The 17,492-nt window shown below is 37.2% G+C and overlaps 1 protein-coding gene across 2 annotated transcripts in view; it reads left to right on the top strand.

Annotated features, from left to right (window-relative positions):
• CD2AP (CD2 associated protein) overlaps nucleotides 1–17,492 on the top strand; it is a 75,123-nt gene that overhangs the window by 51,429 nt on the left and 6,202 nt on the right. For both annotated transcript variants that reach the window (XM_062489653.1, XM_062489652.1), the window contains 6 exons: nucleotides 3,267–3,358; nucleotides 4,877–4,981; nucleotides 7,290–7,326; nucleotides 7,677–7,739; nucleotides 10,966–11,125; nucleotides 12,943–13,085. In XM_062489653.1, coding sequence (XP_062345637.1) covers nucleotides 3,267–3,358; nucleotides 4,877–4,981; nucleotides 7,290–7,326; nucleotides 7,677–7,739; nucleotides 10,966–11,125; nucleotides 12,943–13,085 — 600 coding nt within the window. The remainder of the gene's footprint in view (nucleotides 1–3,266; nucleotides 3,359–4,876; nucleotides 4,982–7,289; nucleotides 7,327–7,676; nucleotides 7,740–10,965; nucleotides 11,126–12,942; nucleotides 13,086–17,492) is intronic.

Genomic DNA, 17,492 nt, shown 5'->3' on the forward strand with positions numbered 1-17,492 from the left:
AAAAATAATCAGAAACATTTATAGGGTTGTCTTCCAGAACAAAATAAGTCTGGTAGGAACTTTTATTGAAACAGTCCTTTTGCATTAATTTTCTGTTGACATGTTGAAAGGGATGTACTTTCTGCCTAGTTTGATTCTGATGGTATGCTGGAGACCTATTTCCATGGAACATTCTCCCAGCACAATTTCTGTTCCCAAGTTACACAAGTTCCTTTGTAGCCTCAGGATTTTCTGTGGAGGTGGCAGTGTGCAGCAGAAAGTTGGTGTTTATTTTGTGTTGGGGTCTGTTCTCTTCATAATCCAGTTCCATTGTGGTTCTGTTTATTCTGGTTTTTTTATTTTTATTTTTTATTATATTTTAAGAATTTATTACTTCATTTAGCTGTCAAATTGCTCAGTTTTATCAAGAGAGATATTTTTAAGCCAACCCAGAAAACCTGTGGGAGTGCCAACCCTGTATGAAAAATTAACTTTGATTATGTGATGTGTAGACTGCTTATTTCCCCAGTTCCAGAGCAGACATTTAGTCAACTTCTGTATTGCAATTTTAAGTATATTTTTGTTTCATGTGGAAATCTCTTATTTTGGTGTGTTGTTTTCTATGGAATGTGTAATTTGCAGAAATAAGGAAACTGTGACATCTTTCTTTTAAAGCATTCCACTGCTGTTGCTCTAAGAACCAGTAAGACAATGTGCAGCTCTTAGCATTGTGAAATTTGACTTGTCTAAAACTTGGCATAAAAATTAACTCAACTCTGCCTAGAAAAAAATCCCAGCATTCAATGCTGGATATCCAAAACATTCAGTATTTAGCTCCTTTCATAGTTTCAGGTGCACCTCATGCTAAAAGTGTGGAAGTTGGACTAATCCTGTAGCCATGCTGAGTCTCTTTCCCAGAGAAACAAATACATATCAGAGAGAGGAACTTAAATATGACAGCAATAGAACCTGTAGGAGAACATCAGTAGGTAATACCTATAGACACCAGATAAGAACATCTTAAACCTTAGGAAGAAAGCTTTTCTTCTTTAGTGTCTTATTTAAATACAGACCATAGTGTAGTTCATGTGTCTCATCCTCAGCTTTGAGAGACCAGGTTTTAAAATAAACTGTGTTCATCTGTTAGCAGATAAACACAGACCTCTGAAATGTTTATGCTAAGGTGGCTTAGATTGTAGTGAGTTTCTGGTTTTGGAAGCTTGTTTTGGCCTCTGGTGCAAGTATGTAAAAATATTTTCTTTAAAAAATAAAATAATCACAATGTGACCCCTCTTTCCCCCAGTTACGTTAGGATACACTCTCTATGATTCCTGCTACTCTATTGCTAGTCTTGAGACTTTGGAAAAGATTTAAACTAAGTTATTTTAAAAATATTTACTGAAATGTAAATGCTGTAAAATTAAACTGGAGTCTTTCTTAAACTTAACTACTGGCAGAATACCAGGCTCACAAAATAAGATCAAAAGGGGAAACTGTGCAAAAACTCCTCTCATGTGTCTGGGTTTCCTGGTGGTGCTGATGCTGGGATTCACAGCCTGGCACGGGGGGGACCTGGGCAGGGTGCAGGGCTCCCTGTCTCCAGCCCTCTGGCAGCTGGAGCAGAGGTAAGCATCCCCTTTCTGTCACTGTTTTTGTCAGTGTGAGGAGGGGAGAAGTGCTTGGAGCAGGAGAGGAGATGAAGGATTATAGTGACCAACTCCCCAGCAGTAAGGAAATGCATGTGTTTTCACAGAATCAGGATGTAGTGAAATGTTAGTCACCCATGACTACTGATAAATTCCTCACATTTGATAGATATTTATAGTGTACCTGTTGAATTTTTTTTGGAGTCAATATGAATTCTGGGCTTTGGACCTCAATTTAAACATTAACCTCTTTGACATGGTTCATGGTTTCTGTAATTCTTCATGAACCACAATGTATCAGGCTGTGACTGAACATTTTTGATTACTAGATAAGACATCAAAATAATACAAGTTCTTGTACCTAAGACTGCTCATGTGGCACAAGATTCACGTATCTGTGAACACACATACATATATCTCTAGCATTATCTCTTGAACCTTGGCATACTTGGCATTTTAACATAGTAGTTATCATTGTTTTTTATTTGTGAATACCATTTGTGCATTTTTAAACTACAGATGTGTATCTTGATTAAATAAAATACAACAGCAGTAAAAGGTTTGACTGCAACTGATTTATTCTCTTACCACCCAGCAAAAGCTGTCTTTAAGAATTGCAGCCAATTCTGTGATTCTGTGACTTGGTGTGCTGCTCTTACTGGAGGGTGAAGCAGCTGCTCATTGTGGTGTCAGTGCCAAACACCTGATAGGTTATGGCAGCATCTAAAGAGTCCTTTTTGTTTGCTTCCTCTTTCTTAGTGTGTCAGATACAGAAATCCAACCTTTTTATCTGCTAAATTATTCTAAATGTGCTGGGGTTAAAAAGTGTTTACGTATTTTGGCATTTCTCATGGTTGTTTTTGTGCCAGCGTGGGAAAAGAAAAAAAATCCTCTTGCTTTTTCAAGTGTTACCACAATTTTAAATGGATTAGTTTTGAACTGTAGCAAATAGGAAGAGAAGAATTATTCTTTCTGCTTTTGCAGAAGATGCTGTGGCCGAGTTGCTGGCTCAGATGAGCTCTGGTTTCAGGTGCTTAGCCAAAGAATGCCTTTGCTTCAGTTACTTGGTTTCACTGCACAATTCCTGAAGTCTGCTGCTTGAAGTTTCTGTAGTTGTACATGTTAATAAAGGATGTCACTTGAAAACAGCTGCCTGTATTTAATTAGGATTGCAAATTTAAAATTTAGATTAATTTTGAGAGAATACATATAAACTCTAAGAAGTTTGAAACCATTTTTATGTAAAGTAGCTCGAAGTTGAATATATAAAAGCTATGGAGGGGTGAAATTGGCTGTTACAATTTTAACTGTCACACTTTTAATGCCTCTTTTCTCCCACTGAAATCAGAGGGCTTGAATTAATTTGCTGTTGTGAAAAAGATGTTTTGGGGCTTATATTTCTAACTTCTCAAAGATTTATTTCCTTTGCTCAATAAATATATTATCTTATTTTTCCTGTACTTTGTGCATTCATAAAAGCAGTCTCAGGTGACTGGTCTTGAAGGAAAGGTACAGTGTGAATTTCTCAGCTCTCAGTGTAGTTACAGTGTGAATTTCTCAGCTCTCAGACAGCCTAAGAGAGCTGTTGTAATGAATTCTACTACCTATGGTATCCAGGTTAATTGTGCTACTCTCTTCCAGCCAAGGAATATTGCAGGACAATATTTTCCTATGATGGCTCAAATGATGAGCTCAGCTTTAAAGAAGGCGAGATCATTCAAATAATCAGTAAGGTAAGAAAGTTGTGTCTGCTCTGACCATGTCTATGGCTTTGGTGAATTTTGGCAGGGAGGTAGTGTATGAATTGGGAACCAGGAGGGTCTGTTGGAGTAGATATTCCTATAAACTGGTTTCTCTCATGTGAGAGTCAACTCTGTGCTTCTGCACTTGATGGAGATACAGGTGGCTTTAAAGGTGGTTCCAGAGTGGGAGGTTATCTTGGGGTACTCAGAGGCCAGTGGGATCAGTGTACACTCAGTACCAAATGCCTTTTCAGTGAGGAAATGGGAAAAGCTTTGCAAACAGCCCCTTCCCAAACAGTTCTTTTTCCCTGGTGATGAAGAATGACCAGACAGAAATTAGTGGTATTTTGTCTGTAAGAGAAGCATGATTGTTTAGTTGAATGTTCTCATTTGTGTTGAATTCTGAAAGCACCTTTTGATCATTTTGTTGCAGAGATGGTTCTAAACAGGAAATAAACCTACCCATACTTAATTTCCCTGCAATATCCTGCAGTCTTTTGTTTATATGCTTGCTATATTAAGGAATTATGACTTTCCTAAAAAAGTGGAAAATTTCATCTTCAACTTTCTCTCACTTGCAGAAGAATTTTTTTTAGTTTAAGATTTTAATTTTATGGAATTAAATTATTGATGTTATGGCCATCCTTGATTGTAAGTACAGTGGAAAAGAGTAACTATGGAAGGCTCTTTTGTCAACACAGCAACCCTTAGCCCATCTCCACTCAATCTCTTGCCTCTCTGTCTTTTTAAACCAATTTACCCCAAGCACACACTAGTCCACAGTGGAGCTAAGAAGAGTTGTTCAGACTGAGTGGCATCTCTGCCCATGGCAGGGGGGTTTGGACTGGATGATTTTTCAGATCCCTTCCAACCTAAACCACTGTAGGTTTCTGTGATTTTTTTGGATCAGAGGCTCAGAGGAAAGCTGTTATTTATGCTGGTAAAGTATAGCATCATGCTTTCTGTTGTGGACAAAGGCCTTGATCCAGTAGCATCATATAATGCATTTCTCTGCCGCTGAATTAATTAGCCAATATTTTATTTTCTTTTGTTGTAGTATGGTTGTTTTTTCTCTCAGTGGGATATATTCTGCTTCTTTAGCCTTTCAGACCAGTGGAGCTCATTCATAGCATCAGAATCACTTTTATTTAGTAGAATTATGCGTCATGCCAATAATATTTGAAGTATTTACAGAGTAACTTACTGGTCAAGGAAGCTGAGAAGATCAAATGTTTTGTGTTAGGTCTTAACTGGGTTTGTGGACTTTCCTTCCCTTTGCAGATGTTATGCTTATACCCTTATCTTATATGATGTAATATAATTTCAGCCTGCATTTTGGAAAATGAACAAAACCTGACCAAACCTGATCTGATCTGTAGACATTTAAATTGGCCAATTTCAGACAAACAATTACTTTATGTTGTATGTGAAAGGGAAATAGTTATTGTACCTGTATCTGTTCTGGGGAAGAAGTAAATATTGGTTGAAATAACCGGTTATTTATTTTAGGACACTGGAGAGCCAGGCTGGTGGAGAGGAGAGCTCAATGGTAAAGAAGGAGTCTTCCCAGATAACTTTGCTATTCAAATACAAGAGTCTGATAAAGACTTCCCTGTAAGTTCTTACACCTTTTGTTTGTATCACAAAAAACTAAAAAAAAAAAACTATTGATGAAAATGCATAGAATAAAAGAGGTCACAGCACATTTTGTAGCTTAAAAATACTACAAGTGGGGCAGTTTTAACTTTATCTTGGCCTAGTTGTGTAAAAGAAGAAATATGAGAAGGTTAATCTTTGTGTTTAACTTGACTATAAATACTAAAGTGAGGCATGTTTTTTGAGATAAACTCTAATTAATGAGGATGATCAGGTCTTTTTTTTTTAGAAAAGGGTGTAGTTCTGATAGCATGGAGTTGCATGTTGCTGGTTACTGAATTAAACCCTTGCTGTTCAGGAGGGAGATAAGCTGATTTTTTCCATCTCAAGTCCTTTACTAACTGTAATTACAAAATGCTGAGTGACCCCTGAAGATTATTTTTTGGGTAGGATTTAGAAATACTTTTTCACCATCTTGTGTAATAACTTGTAAAAGTTCATGTTTTCACGTGGTACTCAGTGACCTTATAATTTTGGTCCTCGTGTTAAAATTTTTTTTGTTGAGATTAGTGTGATGTTTTGGTTCTGTCACGTTTGTGTAGCAGAGATGGTTGTGTTAATTCCCAAATGTACATGAACCCCAGGTGAAATGGATTCAGCTCCAGATCAGGAGCTATTAATTTCTCGTTTATCCTGAGTTACCTCACATCCACAGAAACTTACCTACCCTCAGACAGAATTTTCTTTTCAGATGGATTCTCAGCAGTGCAGGGGCAGCATAAACGCCATAAAATACAAGAAGAAAGGGTAGGTAGGGTTGCTGTTTCACAATACAGAGTTGTTTCCTACAGAGATGGAGAAAAAAAACCCCGTTCTTTTACCCTAAACAACATTTTCGTTCTTTGATCCTTTATTCTGCTTTGTGTGCAGTGTCTCAGCACAGGGATTCACCTTGCACTGAGCAGCTTTGAGGCTCAAGGCATTGGATGGCTGGTGATCATAATCAGCTATTTGATACTGGCTTCATGAAAACACAGAGCAGAACTGTATAATGGCAAGCTGATGCTGAACTCTGTTGAATTGTTTTTGGTATGGGCAGCAGTGCTGCACAGCTGGATAATGTAGTTACTTTTTTGGGGAAGAATGAAAAGGGAATCTTTTTACTTGGGTTCACTTGCTTTTGTGTCCTCTGAAGAAATTGTATACGGGTGGCTCTTCTTAGTTACTTTTCACAGGTTAGAGTAAAATCTTGCTGCATTAAAAAGAGCTTATTCAATAGCTGTAGGGGCACAGAAGTGAAATCCATCCATAGCAACTGTTTTAAAAATACCCACTGCGAGGCGTTTTTGGAGGGGGTGTGTTAGACTGAGCCTGTATGGTGTCAGCAGTACCTGTGTGAAGGACAAGTGGTTTTGTAGGCTTTTGTATCATTTTATCAGGGAATCTTGTCCTTAGTACAACCAGAAAGCCCCCTCTTGTAAAGTAATTTAATGAATCACATTGTGAGGGTGAGTGGCTGAGATCTCTCCTGAGAGGTGGCAGTCTCCTTTCAGCAGGAGAGAGATTCAACTTCAAGTGTATCAGAAAGTGATGAATAACTGTTTCAAAATAGTCATTTCAATGTAGAAACTGCTGCATTGTGATACTCTGTGATACTTTGTACATTTTTAATGTCTGGTATAGTTTGTCCATCTTGCCCACTTGAACGTAATGATAAGGGAGCTTAAACTTAAATGTTTTTCTTTTAACTGTAATCTTTGAGACAAATGCTGCCAGCATCTATTAGTTTTTGCTTACACTTGTAATTTAAAAGTCAATTAATTGAGGCCATTCCTCTGATACTTAATTTAGAAATCTGTTTTTAGTGAAAGTGAACATCTTTGGTTCAAAAAATTACCTGGATACTCTTTCAAACTGGCATTTAAACTGGCATGTACTAAGATTGAGATTTTTATATTGAAATGAAAGTGAGTGTGTTCAGAGCAATTCTTTGGACTAAAAAAGATGAAATTATTGGATTTTAGGGGTTTCCTCCCCCCCCCCCGTTTATGCACATTGCTGAAGCACTGATTTCATTTGAACAGACCTAAATTTTGGCCCTGAATTTTTTACCTGGTTGTCTGGGAGATATCAGAGGCATTGTTCCAGGTCTTTGTGTTTCCTGTCTGAATTGATTGCCTCCTTTATGAAATACTTGGAAATCAGCTGCTAAACAAGCTCCACATTACAGTATGCAAAACAAAACACAAATGAGGCTGTCTTGGATACAGAGAATATCTGTTTGCTTGCTTGTTTGACTTCGGTTTTTTCCCCCTTCATTTTGCAGAAGCCGAAGAAACCTCCACCTCCAGTTAAAAGTCCAGGTATGTGGTACATGTATAGTGGTCTGAGAAAATTATAAATTTCAGAAGCAGTGCATGACTTCAAACTAAACTTCAGAAGCAGCTTTTTATTTCCTAATAATGCAGCCATAGTCACACTTTGAGGTTACTTTTCATGCTGCTGCTGTGTATTTTTAAAGTTATAATGAAGCCTGCTTTGGAAACATTTTAACAGTGGCTCACAAATTTTTTGGGCTCAAGTGAGTGTTTATGAATGGTACTACATTCCTTTCAGAAGAGAAGATACAACTTGGCATGAGTCTTATTTTTAGTTAGTGACCAAGATAATTAAAGCTCTTTGAGAAATGTTTATGGTTTGATTTTGCATTCAGCTGCAAGACCTGAATTGCCAGCAGGAGAAAAGAAATTCCTTTCTTTGAGGTCTGAAGAAAAAGGTAAGGATGATTTTTTCATGGTGACTTGGCTGCTCTGGCAATAGGCTCTCTGTTCAGGAGCCATCATACAAACTTCCTTAATAACATCTACTGAAGTTTTCCTGTGTGAGATGTTACAGAAATATCTTTGGGGTGGTTAGAGGAACTGCTAAACTCTGTTGAAATCTTTATTTCTGTTGCTGCATTACATTCTGAAGATAGGTTATTGCACTGCACAGTAACATAGTTACTATAAATTCATGAAGGGGTAGTTCCGTGACAGTGGCTGCAGTTTTTAGCAGCAGTAAGTTAATAGAAGGGGAAAGGTTAACTGCTGCAAAAATCAACCTGATCAAAAGTATTTTGAAAGAGCTACACAGAACAGGTACAAGACTCCTTAGATAGAACTTAGTCACAATACTCAGAAATAGTTATTTTTTTGTCCTGTTAATTCTTGCTATATTCCATATTTAAGTTCCACTGAATTTGGAGACATTTACTGCTTTATTCTTAACATTTAAAGGATGCCTTTTTCCAGAGGCAAAACTACTGTAGTCACCCAAACAGACTCTAAAAGGCTTTTTTCCGTGTTTGAAAAACTTGCCAAGTGAAAATGTTTGATTATGTTGAAAAGTGAGATGCTTAAACAACCTTAAACAAGGTTGGGCCTTTCAGAAGAAATCTTGATGTTTCTGCAGCTTAACCAAATTATGAAACCACTCTGTCCTGTGAATGGTGGACTGTGGCTGACCAGCATTGCTGCCACTGAGGCTGCTGATGGGTTTCTTGGCTTCCTTGGATAGTTTTTATTACCCCCATTTTAACAAGGCACCTTCCCAGGTACTGAATATGAAAAACACTTGTTAAAATCAGTTCTGTTTGTTCTGTATGTGAACAAACAAGTAATTTTTATCTGTGGGAGCAGCATCTTCAGATGTGAATTGAGATGTATGTATGTATGATTCCAGGAATGTTGATCCCGTGGCTCCTTTTAAATTCTTCTAAACTGAAGGAAGTTTAATTTTAAACTGCTTCTGTTTGGACTATAGAGTTAATCTTTGCACAGCTGAGCTCACTGTTCATGGAAGAATATAGGAAGAAATACTGAGTGACACCATCCAAAAAACATAGGAAAGTGAACTCTACAAAATTACATAAAGTAGACGACTCTTTACTGAGCTACAGGAGATGCAGGAGGAAAAGTTTGTCATGTATTCAGTTGCAGATCAGGTCACAAAAATTACTTTTTTAGATAGCACTACTGTTTTACTGGAAAAGGTGTCCATTTATCAGGGCAATTGTACTTGTGGAAAAATAGCCCTGTTAATACTAGTAATTAAGCCCATTAAGAATGAAATTGTTCTGTAACTAGTTCTCAGAAAAATATACTGAGCAGCTCTAACCAGAAGCTATCAAACCATGTTATTTTTATGTCTGTTGGGAGACTAATAAATCTGCCTTTAATTGCAATCAAAAATTGATCAAAAATTAAAAATAGAGTTTCTGTGAGTATTTCTGTATTTATAATGAAGGACACTTCGTGGTGGCATGTAGAAATTTTTTTTCCAGTGTAAATGCCTTCAGATTTGTATCTTTTATTTCCATTACAAAACTTCATTTTTAGCCAGTGCTCTTTTCCATTGAGGAGCAAAGTCCAAAAAAGATATGTCATTTTGTCCAGCAGAAATGCCCAGTTTCTGTGCTCATGGTGAACCTTGGCCTTTTGTATTAACTTATTCCACTTAGCTATTGACATTTTTTATATTCAGATTTTGAGTGGGAGTATTAGAAGGGAGAACTGACATACGAGAGTTAAGGAGTAGGGTTCGATGACATTTTTTCTGCCCTGTTTATGAACTCACTCATTTTTAAAAGCAAAAGGGTAATTGTCAGCTTGTGCTCAGCATAGCTTCAGTAAAGCAAATTGATCTGCAGTTAGTACTTGCTGGTGTTGGGTTTTTAAAACTGGCAGTGTTGTCTATTGGGTAGGGAGGCAGGAGTGGCTGGTGCTGCTGATGGGCTGCTTTACACAGGACAGGCAGCCCCACCGTGTGGCAGATCCTTCCACTGCTTCAGCATCCTGCATTGTTAGCTCCATGCCGAGACTGCTAGATGTCAGCCAGCTTGTTTTTTTGCTCATGTCTCCTCCTGATGTTCAAGTGTCCCAAAGTGGGAAGGCAGTTCTGCCCCTGAGCAATGCTTTTGACAGAAGTATCTCTAGGATCTGTTTGCTTCTTAATTTCCTGTGGAAGAACATGGGCTTCTTCCTGTTTTAGGGTTGGAGGGATGCTCAGTGACTGCAGGACTTATCCAAAGGACATCAGTCCTTGACCTGGCAGTTCAGGCACTTTGCTGGCATGGAGCTGCAGCAAATACTCAGCCCTGCTCCCAGATCCATAACATATGTAAACATTTTACACCAGATCAATACTTGGTTAAAAGCAAATTGCAGGAGGGGAGGATGGAGAGAATCAAAGCTGAAGGTCACTCTCCCCTTCCCTGTAAATAAGGGCAGTAACTATAAAGAACTGTAACCCATTGCTGTATCCTAACAATTCTTTTTTAAAATACTCAGTACTTTGTGTATACTGAACTATGGCATGGTTTTACAGGGACAAGTAGAAGGTTTGCTCTGCCTGTCCAACAGGGTAGAGTTAGGACACGTGGGTTGAAGCCTATTCAACTATTGCTTGTAAAGCAGCTTCAATTTTTCAGTGTCCCATATGTTGTGTCAGTTCCTCTGGATTTTTTTGTTTTAATCCATACCTAATTTCTATCTCTTTGTAGGAAGGTAGACTTTGGATAAATAAATTCAGCTATTCAGATGAAACATCGTTTCTCTCCCCCTACTTCTTCCATAGAGAAATTATGCTGCTTGTATGTGTAAGAAGTCTAGTTACAACAAAATGAAAGGACCCTACCTCTTTAAAAGGAAATCAAATGAATTTGTAGAAAAGACAAAGCAGTACAAAGATTTTTGGGTCTTAGCTGTCATTTGCAGTGCAATAATGTGAATCCATAATTTATTAATACCGTTTCATGGCTTATCTTACTCTAAGATAAATCTTTTTGAGGTCGGGTAAGTAGTTTGTGTGTTTTGATAAGGTGTCATTTAAGACACTTGCTTATCTATTTTTCATTTTAATCTTCAAAGAAGCCATTTCTGATAGCAGGTGCTTTTTAATTGATGAGCAGTGTAAGAATTCTAAACAATGTGGGGTTTTGAAAATGTGACTTCCTTTGTCAGATGAAAAAGGAACTTTGGATCAGAAGCCTTTGAAGCCACAAGCTCCTCAAGTCCCACCCAAGAAGCCTATTCCTCCAAGCAAGACCAACAGCTTACTGAGAGCAGGGCTCCTGCACCCAAAACGTCCAGACAAACCTGGTTTGCCATCATCTGCATCCAAGTCAGTATCACTTAAGCTGCAGTCACCAAGTATATTCAATTTGATTTGTTGATTTTCCTTCTTGGATGAGTTGGAAAGAAACGTGTGCTTTAAGGGTGAAAAGGATGCAAAAATAAGTTTTGCCTTACACCTCCCATTGTCTTATTTCTCCCAGTCTTTGTCAATGTGAACTTAGACCTTTCAAGTCCTTTGAGACATTGAATCCATCTCAGAGTCAGTATTAGAGCATAACTGACCATGAGGCAGATGAAATTGCTCTTCTGGGGGCTGCTGTAGCTACAGTGGCAAGGTGGAGTAAAAGAATGTGGGCACAGCCCTTGAGAATTACTATTGCATAGAAAGAAAACCCTGAAAATTCGAGCTGCCTCAGTGTTCAAGGCTTGAGCACTTTGTAGAGAGTAAGATAGATGGAAAGGAAGAACTGAGCACAGGTACCTGTGCTAAAGGTACTCACTGTGGCTCATGTTTGCTTTTGGGGAAGGAAGCACTTAGTACAGAACCACATTCACATTATCTACTCTTGAGCCTTCTCACTTGAGTTAGGGACAATTGCTTCTACATACACTTTGTTTTGTTTTGGTTTTTTTTTTTTAATTTCTCATGAGTTTGAAACTCTGACGATGCCTTATTTTGCATCCATACAATCCCTCACATAGAATTTTCCTTTCTGTCTCCATCACAGTAGTTGCTAGGCCCTTACCTAGAAGTGTAAACCAACAGCTGACTGGTAACTGTCCCTTTGGGAAGTTCAGTTGGCTTGAAAGGACCATGAGAAAGTGAGGTTGTGATACACTTGGCCTTGTGAAAATAAAGCAGACATCTGCTACATCAAAGAGCTTGCACCTTAAATAACTTTTCAGTACAGAACTATTATATTCACTTGGTCTTTTGAAGACTTTCCCAAGTAAAGATTATTTTTTGAAAACCACAAGTCGTGTTCTTATCCAGCTTAGAAAATAATTACTGCTGTAAAAGGATGCACATGTGCAGTTAAATGGAGATCTGTAGTAAGCTGTGGCCTTTAGCAGTTGAAACCTTTAAATCTTAGAGATATTGAAATGTCTGAAAGTTTTAACATTTTTTTAGGAAAAATCAGGCTGCTGTTCCTTTTACTACTGCAATAAAAGTTACAGGCTTTGGGAGGTGAATTAATGAAAGGAGCACAGTTTTTATTTGGCATGTACAGGCTAACTGGGTGATCAGGCCTGATCAGAATGGGTTTGTGATGGCAAAAATTGTAAAGGAAGATGTTATCTATTCTTCTTCATTTATTTTGGTGGGGGTTTTAGTACTTTGGATTTTTTTCGTTGTTGTTCTTGGGGGTTTTTTTTTGTCTGTGAATGATGTGAGCAGATATGGAGGGAATGCATGATAGAACAAAAGCTACAAAGTAGCTTTTTTCATATCCAGCAAGAAAGAACTTGTTCTTATCAGCCTTTTTTCCTGTAAGGAATATTTCTTTAATGTCAAGGAGTCAGTTTCTGAATTATTTCAGGAGGTATTAGTGAAAATGTTATTCAGCTCACCTGTCATTTGAGGTGCAATATTTTGGACTAAAGTGGTTCCTACAGTAAAAGTTCTGCATTATTTTCACATGAGTTTTGTGTACGTCTGGCAAGTCTGCAAGAGCTGGAACAGCAGAATTGGTTTTCATAGGAGTAGTAATGATCTCCAGAAGCCTTGGTTTTAAAACAAGACCTTAGAAGGTGATAAAATCTACTGTAATTTTTCAGTTTGCTTCTAATTCTTAGTATGTTTGCCTTTTAAACTGTTTCATGTCTTTACTAGGTATGTTTTTTTCTTTTTTTTCTTACCAGGACTAATGGAGAAGTTGTTACTCTTCGACCAAAATCTGAAGTTGAGCCAGTAGCAAAACCAAAGTTAGACTCTGAACCATTGCCACTCAGACCAAAATCAGTAGAGGTAGATTCACTTGTGGTAAAGAGCTCTAAAGAATCAGGTAAGAAAATAAATGTTCTTTTGGGTCTTTCTGTTTGGATTGCTGTGTTTTACAGGCTTGGAATGAGCATTTTGAGCGATTTACTCAAAAATGCCACGGAGTGCATTTATGCCTGTGTATTTTTTAGAAGTGCTGGAGGCAGCTGAAGGTAAGAGTCAGGAGGGGATGAGCAGATGTCAGCAGGGTATTTGCAGATAGCTGCTGAGCTCTGGGTTGTGACAGTGGGCAGGAAGGGAGACAGAGATAATGGATGGTTCTTCTAATTTAAAAGCTTTTTTTTTTTTTTTTTTTTTTTTTTTGCTGCCTCTTTCATCTTGAGTTTTTATGAAGCTGTTTTCTTAATGGCTGGTCCAGTTTATTCTGCTCTTGCAGTTCAGATAACTTTGCTTTTCTAGCTGGCTTCAGAATTCTTAGTAATGCTATTACCTTTGGCCTCTGGTGATTTAATTCAGAGCTATTCTAGATTTTGACTTTATCATACCTTAAACTGGGGCCTTAAAGCATGGAGCATTGTACATTTGAATAGCATGCTTATGGCTTTGCTTAAAGCACCTTGAACCAAACCTGGCATCTCCTTAATTCTAAATATATCCAGTAAAACCCTTGGCAGTGGTTAAAGCCCCCACACTTAATGATCAGAATCTCTGAACTACTGTATTGATACCATTAGTCCTTGACTGACTGTGCAGCTGATACCAGACCTCTGTGTGTCTTAGGCAGAGATCAGCTGCTGTGGGCATATTTTTCTAAACTCTGAATTATTGATATTTTATGAGTAACCACTTCAGAAAAAGCTGTAGTGAATTATACCTGCAATGTTCATCTTTCATCTCTCAAATGCAACTTTTTGTCTCAGAAAATATTTTAGTAATAATCAATTAAAAATACTATAAATATATTTATTTTTAAGGCAAATTGTGATATTCCAGTTGTAGAATAGTTGGTCCAAAGTATAATAAATACATCTGGAAGATAAAAATAAGGCATTAAAAGAACTGAAGCAGTTTAGGTAATAAAAAGAATACTCCTGATTTTTTTCACTGAGCATGTTAAAATATGCTTTTTAAGTGTAAATGCTTTATATGAAGAAAGGTAAATTCATATATGTCTTTAATACAGAAATTTTACTATCAGATTAGATAGTAGAAAAAAACCTCTTTAATTTGAGGGTGAGGCCCTGGCATAGGCTGTCCAGAGAAGATGTGCCTGCCCCATCCCTGGAAGTGTCCAAGGCCAGGTTGGGCAGGGCTTGAAGCCACCTGGGGTAGTGGAAGGTGAAGATCTTGAAGTTCCCTTCTAACCCAAGCCATTCTATGATTATCAGCTTTCTAGCTAGTATAATAAATTCCATTATTATCTCTAGGGTTGTGTTAGATGTGTTACTGTATAGGGTAGTATCATTTAACCTCAGGAAAAATCCCTATGAAAACAGCTGGAATATGTTTTTGGGTTTTTTTGTATTTTTTTTTTCCTTTTACGTTCAGTTACCATGACATCCTTAATAACCAGGGTGGTGACATAGTACCTGTGCTGTCAGGTGTTCATGTGTATACTACAACTTAGAATATTCTGTGATGGAAACAGAATAATTCTACACAGATTGAGGGAAAATATTAATTTTTTTGCAAATATAGGTTTTTACAGGCTTATGAAGAAATTAAAGATTTTAATACCTGGATGGGGCAGGGCATAGGGGTGTACAACAGGCTCATGGGTGAGGTCTGTTCAGTTCTGTTTGGTGCACAGCAAGCAAAGGAAACTCAGGCAGTTCATGTGGGGCCACAACACTGAGAAGGGTCAAGGAACTGCAATTGAAGGAAAGTTTCAGAAATCCTGTTTTGTCAAACTGACATTCCTTCAAACAATCTGCCTAAGTCACACCTACCACTCTTGTGAAAAGGGACTGATCCAAACTCCTGCCAGTAAAATGTAATGGATCTCATGCTCTAATTCTCTACTTACTGTGCTGCTAAAGACATAATACCCTGTGCAGCAAGGCTATATAAAACTATAAAAAATATATTGGCTCCTTATATGCTGTTTAGGACTGTTAACCTTACAATAACTAAAGTAGGTATTAATAAAAGATGAGGAAAAATGGGTGGCTGGGGCTGGCAACTGCTTTACTAGAGTCCTTATTTTTAGAGTCCTCTTCAGATACTGATCCTGAGCTAGATGAATTTTTAGGAAATAACTTTTTTAAATACGGGTCCTGCTTCTCTGCAACTTACTTTGACCATGAAGTGAGGTTTAGCTTGAGCTACTTTCAGTTTAGCAAAATAAGAAGCTGTAAATATTCTATAATTAAAAAACCAACCCCTACCCCATGCCAAAAAGGACAAATAATCAGAACCATTTAGAAACATTGATCACATTGAAATAACTCCTCTTGAAGTTTTATTTGAAAAATTGCATGAATGTTTCTCTGTTTGATTAGAATCAAGTGCTGTAAAAGACTAAAGCTGTAATACTGGCATGCTGAACATGTAAAGCAATTCTGTTTCTTCTACAAATGTTTCTTTTTCCTGCTTTGTAAAATAATTTTTTTGTTCAGAATCTTTTTCTAGACATTCCTCTCCTTGACTTTTCTTTCCAGATTTTGTTTCCTATCCTGTTTGCCATGTTTCCCTTCTTACGTGTCAGGAAATTACCCTACCCTTCTCCATTTTGGTAAGATAACAATCTCTAAGGAAATCCAAATGCTTTATTCCATACACATATCCTCTTCTTAACATCGTAAGCATGATTTTCAGTTGCAACTATTGGTACTAGAATTTTGGGGTTTCTATTAAAAATGCACTTTTTTGTTTGTTTGAATGCCTGTTTTCCTTAGTGGTTAAAGAAGTTCTTTAAGTAGGTTTTTCCATTAGGAACTGGTGAGAACTAAAAGTAAGAAAAAATATATAGTTGAGCTGTTGATAACCCAAAGTTACTGTTTGTTTGTAGTGAAATGTGTTCAGTACTTTTAGCACATCTGGTATATGTAGGTTGAATGGCTTTATCGTTCTGTACACACAAAGAACACAATCATGGAATTTTTAAAATATTTTATAGCTTACAGCTGTCACCTGAATTTTTGGTGGGAAATCTCAGCAAAATGAGTAATAGGAGAAAGGGTGCCATATTTTTACTCCACAGATTAATGTGAGTTCTTACCTTCTAAAATATTGGATATGTTTCACTTATATCATGGGTGTTTAAACCCCAGCCACATGAGATGGTGGAACCATAATGTCTTCAACCAACCTTCAGCTTTGCTTCTTTTTGTGAAAGCTTTTAAAGACAAACAGCTGTGAATACACTTAAAGCATCCACAAATCTTAACAAAGCCTCTCATTAATTGTACCTCTCAAAGCTCCTAACAGCTCTGTGGTGGATCCATGGTAAGCTTGTAGAAGAGACATTTCTAATAGTCCATCCTATGTAACTTTAGGCTTAGCTTATTTTAGGAAGGTCTCTTGCTCAGTCATAAAGTCCTTTTTTTCACCCAGATTATCTCCAGATGTGTGGCATTGCTCTTTTGGAACTGTGATGTGATTTCCTTTAACAATTGCTCACAGTCTGTCTGTAAAAATCTTATTTGATAAATCATTTTATTAACTGAAATGGGTGTAGACTATGAACTTTCAATGGACTTCATCAGTATCTCTATTGGTTTAATGGTTTATTGGTTAAATTTTCTCTTAAATAACTAAAAATGCTGTTAAATTAAAGAGAAACAATCAAATAAACCTCCTAAGCCTGCAGTAAAACCAATCAACCAACCACCACCACCAAAAAACCCAAACCCCAATCTCCGCCAACCTGTGTTTTAATTTCTTCCCTAAACCAAAGCAATGAATTGAAAAAGTGAAAAAAAAAAATCAAGTACAGGCAGAATTCCCTCTGACTGGACTCTGCTGGCAAAATCTTAATGTTGAGCAATTCTCTCAGGTGTAACAAATTCCTTTAGAAGCTCTTAGAAATACAGAAAAAATCCTTGGCTTTTGTATCATCCCACCATCTATATTTAAATAGTACACAGTTCAGGACCATAGGGGTTTTCAAGTCTTGTCGAATATTGTGATATTTTTTAAACTTTATATTTTTCTTAATATATTCTTAATTTTCGTAATACTCCTGATGTTTACTGTTCGGAGACAGGAGTGGCATTACAACCATAATAGCAACTAAGTTTATAATTCTTACTTAAATCTCTTGCAAAATGATTTGTCATTTCTGTGGAAAGAGAAAAGAAGAATCATTTAAGGTCAGAAATTAGTGAGATGAGGGGAAAAAGGCATTAAGTATTTTCTTGTTAGGGTTAGGGTTTTAATGATACCTAACTTTTTAATGATACCTAACTAACATCAATCCTAATTTGACCTTTGGCAACCTGGTCTAGTGGAAAGTGTCCCTGCCCATGGC

Source organism: Cinclus cinclus, chromosome 3 (genome assembly GCF_963662255.1).
Source record: "Cinclus cinclus chromosome 3, bCinCin1.1, whole genome shotgun sequence".
Lineage (NCBI taxonomy): Eukaryota > Metazoa > Chordata > Aves > Passeriformes > Cinclidae > Cinclus > Cinclus cinclus.